The sequence below is a fragment of the Lutra lutra genome, chromosome 11, assembly GCF_902655055.1.
Source record: "Lutra lutra chromosome 11, mLutLut1.2, whole genome shotgun sequence".
In the NCBI taxonomy this organism is placed as follows: Eukaryota; Metazoa; Chordata; class Mammalia; order Carnivora; family Mustelidae; genus Lutra; species Lutra lutra.
Genome location: NC_062288.1, coordinates 103286122 through 103297742, shown reverse-complemented (window position 1 = coordinate 103297742; position 11621 = coordinate 103286122). Strand labels below are relative to the sequence as shown.

The following is an 11621-nucleotide window of genomic DNA, read 5'->3' as shown; positions in this document are numbered from 1 at the left end:
AAACACTGCAAAACAATACTTACCAATCTGAGCAATCTATTTTCTATTGCGTTCTTCTACTGAAGGAAATAAAAGGTAACACCTACAAGTCTGATTTCACAACCAACCGAGTCTAGTAGTATCAGTTCAAAATACTGGGATAAGAGGCATCCCAGTTCACGGGATAAAAACGATACATTTTCTTGGAGACTCTAAGACCTGACGTTTTTGAATATTTCAGCTAAACACAGAGTAGAATGCAAAGACGATGAAGACAAAACGGAATTTCACCGATGTTTCTCAGTTCAGCTGGCTGTCTGAGACTTCAATGGGTACAGCCCCTAGGATGTGAACACACAGTCTCCCTCTCTTAGGAGCACTTCAGCAAGACGGTGGAAGGATTCTGCCCTAACGCCAGTTTCTAACTCAACGAGGCATATTGATGGGACAATCACACCTCTAAGTCTTCATACCCAGGAAACCAATCCTGCCACTCCTCTGTGCTTCCTGAGAAAGGCAAAAGGCTGTGACCAGCAGGTGATTGTCCCAACACCATCGAACAGCCCGAGGACAGTAGGGAACAGTCGTAGCGAGAGTATCTGCTTCTTTAGCAACCACCAGGGCAAGAAGGTCAAGCGTAATGGAAGTGTCCCTGGCTGGAAAGGTCCCAACCGCATCCTCCATTTCTCAGGCCTGGCTTCCGCCTTCATTTTCCCTGACCGAGGACTCGAGCGCTGGCATCCCTTCCTCATTGGTGCCCTTCGCCAGCACCAGCGGAAAAAAAGGGGTTGCCCGTGTGCTTTTTGTGGGAAATACGGCGACGTCCCCTTCCCGAGAGGTCAGCCCACACAGGCGGGCAAGCCCAGCTGCCTTGACTGCCCCCTGCGAGGACGGTTCTGGAGCCTTCTCAGCCAGCAACGGCTGGTGTTTGAGTTGGCCTACTGAACTAGCCACGCAGGTGTCGACAGGTAAAGCGGTGTCGACCCGCGCTAGGTATTTCCTGGCAGCTGTGCCGGGTTTGCCTGCGGCAGGGCCGAGACCAGAACCGGAGAGACGCACACATTTATAGAGAAAAGTGTAACATTTGGAATTCATGCATATTCCATTCTTCCCAGGGTCTTTCATCCAAGGACGACGCCTAGCAACCACCTACAGCCGCAGTCCTAGACTTACTAACCCTAAAAGAGTGAAGGGGTTAAAATTTAAAAAAAAAAAAAAAAAAAACCACCAACGAGAAAGCAACCACCCCATAAGCGAGCCTGCAATAGCTACGTGCCTCGCGCCTTCTAAGGGCTCTGTGGGCTCCAAGTCCACCAAGCGCTCAACGTTCCGCCAATCACCGCACTCCCCACAGTTTGCCCCGCCCCTCGCCCGTTCTAACCAATCACTACGGAGTCGGCTTCTCTCCGCCCCCTCCCGCCCGCCCCCAACCCCTTGGAGGTTAGAATCCTTCAAATTTCACTCGCGCTCAACCGCCGGGTCTCAGCCGGAATTTATTTTTAGCTCCAGGCGAGCAGCCCCGCCCTCGGCTCCGCCTCCTAGCCGCCCCCAATCGGAGATGGAGTTTCCGCTGCGTCATCGCGCGGGCGGGCGGGGGCTATCCAATCAGCGCCCGGGAAGAACTGGCGTAACTAAACAGCGGCGGAAGAGGGTGGGAGGGTCATGACGCAGCGAGTTTCAGTCGTGACTTTTCCGGGGGCATCTTGGCGTCCCCTCTATTTCCCCTTAAAGTAAAACGTCGCCCGACGCACCCCCGTGCGTTTCCAGGGCGGGGGTGGCCGCCGCGGCGGGGAGGGCGGTGCTGACGCGAGCCGCGGCGGGGCCGGCGGCGGCGGTCACGTGGGCGTGTTTGGGGGCGGGGCCGCGCGGCGGTTCCGGGCGGTTGGGCGCGCGAGCGAGGAGCCCAGGCAGCCGCGCCTGCCCGCGCCCGCCCGCCCCGCCCCTGGATGCCGCTCTGCCCCGGCGCGGCCGCCGCCGATCGCAGCACAGGAGCCGCCGCCGCCGCGGTTGATGTGGTTGGCCCGGGGCTGAGGAGGCCGCCAAGATGCCGCAGTCCAAGTCCCGGAAGATCGCGATCCTGGGCTACCGGTCTGTGGGTGAGTGGCGGGCGCCGCGCGGCCTCCGCGCCCGGGCCCGGCCTCGCCTGGGCGCCGGGACGCGGCGGCCCAGCCAAGTTTGGGGTCGGCGCGGCCATGTGGCGGCCGCGCGTTTCGTAACCAGCCTCCCGCGGCCGCCACCTCCATTTTGAGCCGAGGCGGCGAGGCCGGGCCCCGCGGGGCGGCGGCGGCGGCCGGCCGGGGCTCGGGAGGACGTGCCTGGGGGGGCCGCAGGCGGACGGGGAGGTGCAGGGTGGCGGGGGCCGCCGAGCCGGCAGAGGGGTCCGCTCCCGCCGGAACCGCCGCGGGGAGCCACCGCACCTGTCTCCTCTCCGCCTTTTTGCGGCTGGCTGGCGCGATCTTGCCGGCGGCCTTTCCGCCCCAAATTAAATAAAGTCCGGGGGATTTTAACAAAGGAAACAGCATCTTGGGTTTTTTCTGTCCGTGACGAAGTTCAGCGTTTTAAAGGAAACCAGGGACCTAAAGGACGTTTGGGTACCGAGGGCAAGTTTGCTACCGGAGAAACCGAAAGAGCCCTCTTCGAAAGCCCCCTAGGTGCGCCCGGCGACCCAAGTAGGAAGGCGGAGAAAACGAGATTTCCGATCTCTCGGTGTCCTATTTTTCTTCGGGAAAAATTAAGGTCAGGTTCTTGGAACCGGGCTGTTGAAGTAATTCAGAAGTTTGCTGGGGTTTCCCACCCACCCCCGAAGGTTGACATGGATCTGAAACTGTTGGTGGCAGTCGCCTTTTTGCCGAGCGGGGCGGGGGGGCTGTGGCGGGGTCGGGGGTGGACCGGGTGCCGGAAGACGAGTGAGAGAACAGAACCGTTGAACTTAACCATGCTTCAGGGCGAGGCTTTATTGTCTTTGACGACCGGAAGCCTGGAGAAATTACGTGTATCTCTTCGCGTCGTGTTTAAGAAGTAACTGTCTAAGGGAAATGTGCACTTGATCTTGAGCGGGGGGTGGGGGTGACAGCGAAGGTTTGGAGTCTACGGCGATGGCAGGAGGAGGCGACAATAACCGCCATAGGCAAGCTGGTAACGGCCTGCCACCCATCGGATGAGCTCCCCGACGCCGCTTTCTGGTCTGCTTCCGCACCCCCATTTTCCACGGCTGGTGCCAGGGTCTGTGCTCTTTGACCAAGATCCGCTACAGCGTGCTTACTCATCCTTTTATCGTCTCCCTCGTCAAAGTGCGGGGGGCGGGAGGTGGAGGGATCATTAGAATGGGGGGCAGTCAGAGGCTGAGCGATGCTTGTGTGGATCGGGGGTGCCAGGAGTCAGAGGGACAACTCTTGTATGATGCAGTGCCAAACGATGGGTCTGTTGGGGGTGGGGGGAGAATGGGTGAGGGCCTTAGCAGCCTCAGCTCCGAAGGAACCATGCATCACATCGAGGCTTTTAAAAATCACTAGCAGTTCACTCCCCAAATGCCCATGCGGAATGGAACCTTTATTGGCAGCCTGAGTCACCCAGCCCTTGCTTCTCGGTTCTCGTTATTTCCTCGGCTTTTTGAAGAATGGGATGGGGACATATCCTGCCTCTTGAATAAGTTCTGATCAGATACATAGATCCACAGTGCCCGTTCGTTGAGGACAGCAGTCTCTGAAAAATTTACAGGTGATCTCTACCTGTGCTGCCTATTTTCAACCTGAGAGATTTCCTAAAGATACTGACTTAATCCTTGAAATTCTCCAGATGGTGATTCTGGTCTTCAGTAATAAGCAAGTGTAGTGTTCATTGCGGTTTTGCTAAAGCAGTTCCTCATGTCCAGTTGAAATCCATTCTGTTTGGTCCCCCTGTCTAATTCTCATCTCCCTGAAGACCTGGATGTGACAGGTCACCCCTTAGCCTTCTGGTCACAAACATGTGTTTTAAAGTGCTTTTGAAATACTGTGCTTAACTGGCCTGCCGTGAGATACAGACTAAGTTCTGGTCCCTGTCTCTGTGCCTTCCATATGTCATATTACCATATCCTACCTCAGGTAGTGATGATTAAAGTAAAAGGTATTTTGGAGAGGTTAAATTACTCCCAGCCTTTGCCTTTAATTTTAAAGTTGTTTACCTTTGTTAGGAACCAAGACACTTTGTGGTTTGTGGGTCTTTTGTTTCGCTGGCATCAAAAAAGGAAGTATTTCCCTGATGCTATGTACTAGCCACTCTTCAGAGAATTATTCTATATTCAGACTTATAAGAGTTTACGGACATGTTTGCTTTCATGTGATGCTGTACTAGAGAAGTTTAAGTATACGTGTTTCTAGGTGGTGGTGTTGTGTGACATGGAGCTGTTGGGTCATACTGACTGTTGGTAAGAGTGGTAGAAAAGGGGGAGCTTGGCTGACTCTGGAGTGTGTGACTCTTGATCTCAAGAATTGTGAGTTCCAGGCCCCTGTTGGGTGGAGCGATTACTTAAAAGTAAAATCTCTTTGAAAAAGGTTCAGCTAGAAACCACACCTTTCTTAGAATGTTCTCTTGATTAAGTATATCTTATGCCAGTTTGACTAGGAGAGTACTTGTCATTGTGACTTTGTCATCTCACAAACTTTATTGCTAAAAGTTTGCTTTCAGCTAAAACTATTAAATGCTATGATTGTTTTACTTCACTTTCAAATTTTGCATTTTTTTAAAAAATATTGATAAAATTACCACTGAGGAATGTATGATTCTCAGGTAATTTAATACAGTCCTTTTTCCTGAAGTACATTTCCTGTTATTTACAATGTTAAGCTTCTAAGGACACGTCACCTATAACGCAGGCTGGCTTTCTGGCAGTGCTTTGTATTGTTTTGGTGGTGGCAAATGTTCCCCCGCTCCCTTACGTCCATTGTTTCTAGTACAAACAAGTAGTCCTGTGATAGGAGGACTTAAGTTTGAAATGTAGTATCCGGTAACAATCCTTAAGTAAAATCTGGTACCCCCTTCGCTGGATTCTTCTGCAGAGAGCTTTGATAATCTAATTTCCCATCAGACTCTAATCAGAAAATTTTTTGTCCTGTAAAAGTCTCTGAGGTTAACAAAAGGGACAGGATCACAGAAAGGTGAAAGATCATAAAAGAGAAAATGAAACAGTGCTGTGGTTTGGTAAAAGACAATTCAGAAGTAACTCAAATTATGACCTTGTCAAAATGTTTTAGGTAGTAAAGAAGGTGCACCTTTCAGTTGGATACTTCATAGGGAGAAATATCATTAAATTTGTTCCCAATAAAATACAGTCCGGTTGTATTCTGATTTACTGTCTTTTTAAATTACACTATCATTTCCTGACACATTTCATTGAGAATGCTGAAGGTAGAACATTCTTTGCCATCTATGAAATCCTCTAGCACACGAAGTTGTGTGTTCAGGCCCTCTTTAACACTTTGGCTGTGCACCTCTGGGCAGGGTAGTCCCATAGTGACCACTTTGTACTGAAGCTTGAAATGAACTCTTTTTTTGGTGGCGTTCATTTGTTCTGTACGAGAGGATAGTCAGCTTGCATTTGTGATTATGATATTTCAGTACGGAATGTTATTTTGATGTCTATGTGGGTTATATCTATCCGTAATAACCTTCATCACCCCGAAAAGAAACTCTGTACCTGTTAACTGCCCCACTCACCCCTAACCCTGCATCCATTAGCCTGCGTTCTCTTTCTATGAATTTTCCTATTCTGAATATTTCATATAAATGGCATCATGCGTAAATGGTCTTTTGTGACGAGCCTTTTTCATTTACCATGAGTATTTTCAAGGTTCATCCATGTTCTGGCATATACCAGTAAATCTCTTTTGATGCCAAGCAATTCTCTGGTATTTGAATATGTCGCATTTGTCAGGTGATGGACATGTGGTTGTTTCTACATCTTGGCTATTATGAATAATGGTGTATGACCATTCCTGTGCAAATTTTTGTGTAGACATATGTTTCCATTTCTCTTGGGTATATTCCTAGGAGTGGAATTGCTGGGTCACATTTTTTTTAAATATTTTATTCATTTGAGAGAGAGAGCGCACAAGTTGGGGGGGGTCAGTGGAAGGGGGAGAGGGAGAAGCAGACTGCCCACTGAGTAAGGGAGCCCAGCGTGGAGCCCTATCCCAGGACCCCAAGATCATGACCCAAGGTGAAGTCAAACACAACTGAGTGAGCCACCGGGTGCCCTTGTGTGTAACATTTTGAGGAGCTGCTAAAACTGTTCTCCGCAGCAGCCGCACCGTTTTACATTCCCGCCAGTTGAACGTTGGTTTCAATTTCTTTACATCCTCATCAACACTTGTAGTTGTCTTTTTTTTATTTTAGCTGTGCTTATGGGTGTGAAGTGGTAGCACATGAGATTTGCATATGATTTCTCCCATTCTGTGGGGCTGTCTTTTCGCTTTCTGTTGATGTGCTTTGAAGCCAAAGTTTTCAATTTTGACAAAGTCTGGTTATTTTTTCTTTGGTGACTTGTGCTTTTGGTGTCGTGTCTAAAACACCATTGCCTCACCAGGGCCATGGAGATTTACTACTATGTTTTCTTCTAGATGTTTTTATCATTTTAACTTGGACAAACTTGATCTATGATCCCCTCAGAGTTAATTTTTGTATAAGGTAGGAGATGGGGGTATGACTTTATTCTTTTACATGGGGATGTCATGTTGTCCCGGCACCTTTTATTAAAGACTTATTGAATTATCTTGACATCTGTGTCAAAAACTAAGGGACCATGAATGTTAGAGTTTATTTTTGGATTCTGTTCCTTTGACCTGTATGTCTGTCTTTATGCCAGTATCACACTGTCTTGATTGCTGTGGTTTGGTAGGAAACTTCAAGATAGGGACGTGCCAGTCTTTATACTTTAGTCTTTTTCAAGAATGTTTTGGCTGTTATGAATCCCTTGCATTTCCGTATGAATACTTAGGTCTAGATTGTCAACTTCTGCCAAACACACACACACACGGACAAACCCACTAGGATTTTGACAGGATGTTTTATAGTTTTGTAATTATCTTTAATTAAATGTCTGATTTTGAAACCAGCTGAATTCTCATATCTGCTTCTAAATTCATTCCACTGCAACATGTTATTGTAATGCAGTATGTGAGAGAACACCAGCCTCGCATAGATACCTAATACGGAAAGAGAGGAGTATTTTTTCTTTTTTTTTTTAAGATTTTATTTATTAGAGGGGCGCGTGGGTGGCTCAGTGGGTTAAGCCTCTGCCTTTAGCTCAGGTCATGATCCCAGGGTACTGGGATTGAGTCCCTCAGAAGGGAGCCTGCTTCCCCCTCTTTCTCTCTCTGCCTCTCTACCTGCTTGTGATCTCTCTATCTCTGTGTCAAATAAATAGATAAATAAATAAAATCCTTTTTTTTTTTTTAAGATTTTATTTATTAGAGAGAGCTCGCGAGCAAGGGGAGGGTCAAAGGGAGAGGGAGGAGCAGACTCCCCACTGAGTGCGGACCCTGATGTGGGGCTCAATCACGTGACCCCGAGATCACCACCCAAGGGAAGTCAGGTGCTTACCTGACTGAGCTACGCAGGTGCCCCAGGAGTATTTTAACACCTTTTTCAGATAATTGTTTATATTCTTTGCTGCCCACCAGAACTCAGTAGGTGTTAGTAGTAGTGTCCCCGCCATAGGTGGTCAGTTGGGGCAGCCACCTGAAACCGTGTGGAAGAATTCTCTATTGTTACGTTGAATTCCATCGCTTATTTTGCACTTTGAATGGATCCTCTACCCATGACTTTGATTTTGTAAGGTCATATCTTGGTTATTTCGAAAAGAATGGTTTACTATTATGCAGATCCTTCCACATTTTGATACATTTCAACATACAAACTTTTTTTTTTTTTAAGATTTTATTTATTTGAAAGAAAGAGCGTGTGCGAGTGAGCCAGGGGAGGGGCAGTGGGAGAGAGACTCTCAAGCAGACACCCTATGAGCAGAGCCTGACCCTACCGGGGGCTCAGTCCCACCACCCCAAGATCGTGACCTGAGCCGAAAGCAGGAGTCGGGTGCTTCACTAACTGAGCCACCCAGGCGCCCCAACATACGAACTTTTTAATCACATTTTTTAATATCACCATCGATCTCCTTAGGGAAAAAATGTAAATATTGGGAAGCTTTAAGCTCACCATGAGTGATGCAAATTCTCCCAAATTCCAATTTCCTCCTGAGGGTTTGAATGGGGTCATCGGCAGAGTGCTGCCAGTTCTACTTGAAGTGACCGTCTCCTTTCTTTCATTTCAAGAAGACACCTGCCGAATGCAAACTATGTGAAATAATGATGGTTTTTTGGCCATTTTTGCAAGTAAAAGTGATGGTCTGTGATCAAAGTGGCTGTTTTCAGATCACTTCACAAACATGGCACACGTGCTTTGCTTCGAGACAACGGTCACGCTCCGGTATGCGGCAGCGCCCTGTGTGCATCCCGTTGGGTCACACGGTATTGAAAAGGCGTGCTTAAGGGTCAAGATAAAATTAATCGTTTTTACTGCCTCCTCAAGGACACTGCTAAGTGAAGACATTTGGGTGTTTTCACGGCAGGTGCACAGTCGTGGAGAGAACAGTGCTTTCCCACCACCATGCACAGTCACGATCTGGATTCGTGCGGAGGGCCCTTGCACCGTCGGTGCAAACGGGGACGTGGTGGCAAAGGCAAATAATATCTTGGTATGGCGGTGGAAATAGTTTTGACCTCATGAGCCCCCCCGGAAAGGGCTCAAGGGACCCCCAGAGTGTCTCTGGCTCCACTCAGAGACTCACTGAACCACAGGACGCAGAACCTGGCTAGACCACTCGCTGTGCTTGTGCAGAATTGAGTCAAGAGTGGCTGCATGGTGGATGCTGCCCAAGGGGTGTGGTCACCATGGGCTTAGGTGACCCTTCCAGAAGAAGCCCTGTCACCTGGTAGGAGAGAGGGATGGTGAGGCAGGAAAGAACATGCATGCTTAGGAACTGAAGGAGGCAGGGGGGCTAGCAGAGAATGTTGGGGAACCAGGGAATGAAGTTGGAGGTGGTCAGTGGCCGCAGGTGAGGCAGGACCTTGCAGGAAGTTCAAGAGGCCGTTCCTTCGGAGCATAAGCAGTGGGTTACTAGAGTATGGGGAGACTTGGGGTACCTAAAGCCAGTGGATGTGGCCTCCGATTGTGTTGCAGTTTGGGGTGAGTGTCATTTTTTGATCTGGTAATGACGAGGCTCCCAGAGATTAATAAAAACTTGCCACGGATGGCAGCATATCAGGACCTATGTGCAAGTAACGCAGTTTTCCCATACAAGCACGAGAATTGGGGTGCGGGGTGGGGACCTGAGTACCAACAAGATTATCACAAAATCAGAAACAGCTGTCTGTACCTGTGATTATGAAGTCAGTAATATCCAATACTTTTCTTACTTGAGGGTCTAAAATAAGGCATTAACAACTTCAGTATTGCCCATGGGTGGATTATACTTAGTTATTGGAGTAAGTCAGAACTGAACTTGGACATGATTGTGCAGGTTAAACCATTTTCAGGTCTTGAGTGATCACCCTTGGGAGAACCTTTATTTTTAGTTCTAGAACTATTTATCATTAAGTACCAAAGTAATAAGCCTGGAGTGATACAGTGCAAACTCGTGAGGGCCTTCATCATTAATTACTTGCTTGATTTAGAAATATAATTTAATATCAAACATAGAGATCCTGGAATACTGTTTTAGTATTTCAATATTCTTTTTTTTTTTTTTTTAAGATTTTTTTTTAAAGATTTTATTCATTTATTTGACAGACAGAGATCATGAGTAGACAGAGAGGCAGGCAGAGAGAGAGAGGAGGAAGCAGGCTCCCCGAGAAGCAGAGAGCCCGATGCGGGGCTCGATCCCAGGATCCCAGGATCATGACCTGAGCCGAAGGCAGAGGCTTTAACCCACTGAGCCACCCAGGTGCCGCAATATTCTTTTTTTTTTTTTTTAAGATTTTATTTATTGACAGAGAAAGATCACAAGTAGGCAGAGAGGGGGAAGCAGGCTCCCTGCTGAGCAGGGAGCCCGATGCAGGGCTCTATCCCAGGACCCTGAGATCATGACCTGAGCTGAAGGCAGAGGCTTAACCCACTGAGCCACCCAGGCACCCCAGTATTTCAATATTCTTAAGTGTATATTGGGCCTCTGATTAAAAAAAAAAAAGAATTCCATATAGGACATTAGAATTTGAAGACTAAACTGAGATTAATTTAGAACAGAAACGCTAGAAGCAGAAGTCTGGCGCTTTGAGGCCAAGGGAAGGCAGGGCAGTTTGAAGACCCTAATAAAAGGAACTCCCGCATGTCCTCTGTTGGTTGGTGTTCCTCTTACCTCCCTGTCCCCTCTCCCTCATTTCTCTTTTTGTTGTGCTTACTCGCTTATAGAAAGACTCCTCAGGGACTTTTGAAACGGAAATTGGTGTTTTAACAAGATACGTGATCCTGCTTCTGGAAAGATCAAAAGTTGATTGTTAAACTCTTCCGGGGCGTCAGGGAAAGTAATTTGTGCACGTGGAGATGAAATACCAGCTCTTACAGTTAATGTTGTTTGATGAAATGAAAATGCTTTTCTAGGACTTGTATTAGATATAAATGCATCCAGGTGACATTTTGCTGGTTTTCAAATCTAAATCACATTCAGAATTTATTTTAAAGAGAATTTTTTTAAAGATTTTATTTTTATTTATTTGACAGAGATCACAACTAGGCAGAGAGGAGGAAGCAGGCCCCTTGCCGAGCAGAGGGCCCGATGCGGGGCTCAATCCCAGGACCTGGGATCATTACCCGAGCCGAAGGCAGAGGCCCTAACCCACTGAGCCACCCAGGCGCCCCTAAAGAGAATATTTTTAAATATAGGTTCTTCTTCTCTTCTCTTCTTCTTCTTCTTTTTTTTTTTTTTTTTTTTTAAGATTTTACTGATCTAGGGCACCTGGGTAGCTCAGTTGGTCAAGCAACTGCTTTGGCTCAGATCATGATCCTGGAGTCCCAGGATCAAGTCCCATATGGGGCTCCCTGCTCAGCGGGAAGTGTGCTTCTCCCTCTGACCTCTCCCCTCTTGCGCTTTCTCTCTCTCTAATAAATAAAATCTTTAAAAAAATATATTTTATTGGTATATGGGGGGGCAATTTGAGCAAGAGTTTAAGAACAGAAGGAGGGAGGGACGCCTGGGTGGCTCAGTGGGTTAAAGCCTCTGCCTTCGGCTCGGGTCATGATCCCAGGATCCTGGGATCGAGCCCCACATCGAGCTCTCTGCTCAGCAGGGAGCCTGCTTCCTCCTCTCTCTCTGCCTGCCTCTCTGCCTACTTGTGATCTCTGTCTGTCAAATAAATAAATAAAATCTTAAAAAAAAAAAAAAGAAGGAGGGAGAAGCAGACTCCCCACTGAGCGGGGGGCTGGATATGGGACTTGGTCCCAGGATTCTGGGATCATGACCTGAGCAGATGGCAGCTGCTTAACCACCTGAGCCACCCAGGTGTCCTGGTTCTTTTCATTCTTGTTCATGACTTGTATAGGTGCCTGAGTAAAAAATGTAAGTGGCAAAATTCAACCACGGTGGCTAACCTCGAGGGGAGGAAGGCTTAAGATGA

General features: G+C 47.9%; 1 protein-coding gene across 1 annotated transcript in view; it reads left to right on the top strand.

The window, feature by feature from the left end:
* Positions 1 to 1678: 1678 nt before the first annotated feature.
* The window catches only part of RHEB (Ras homolog, mTORC1 binding), a 44319-nt gene continuing 34376 nt past the window's right edge, over positions 1679 to 11621 (top strand). Inside the window, exon 1 of the mRNA XM_047694360.1 lies at positions 1679 to 2075. Within this exon, the coding sequence (XP_047550316.1) occupies positions 2024 to 2075 (52 nt within the window). The 5' untranslated portion in view covers positions 1679 to 2023. The remainder of the gene's footprint in view (positions 2076 to 11621) is intronic.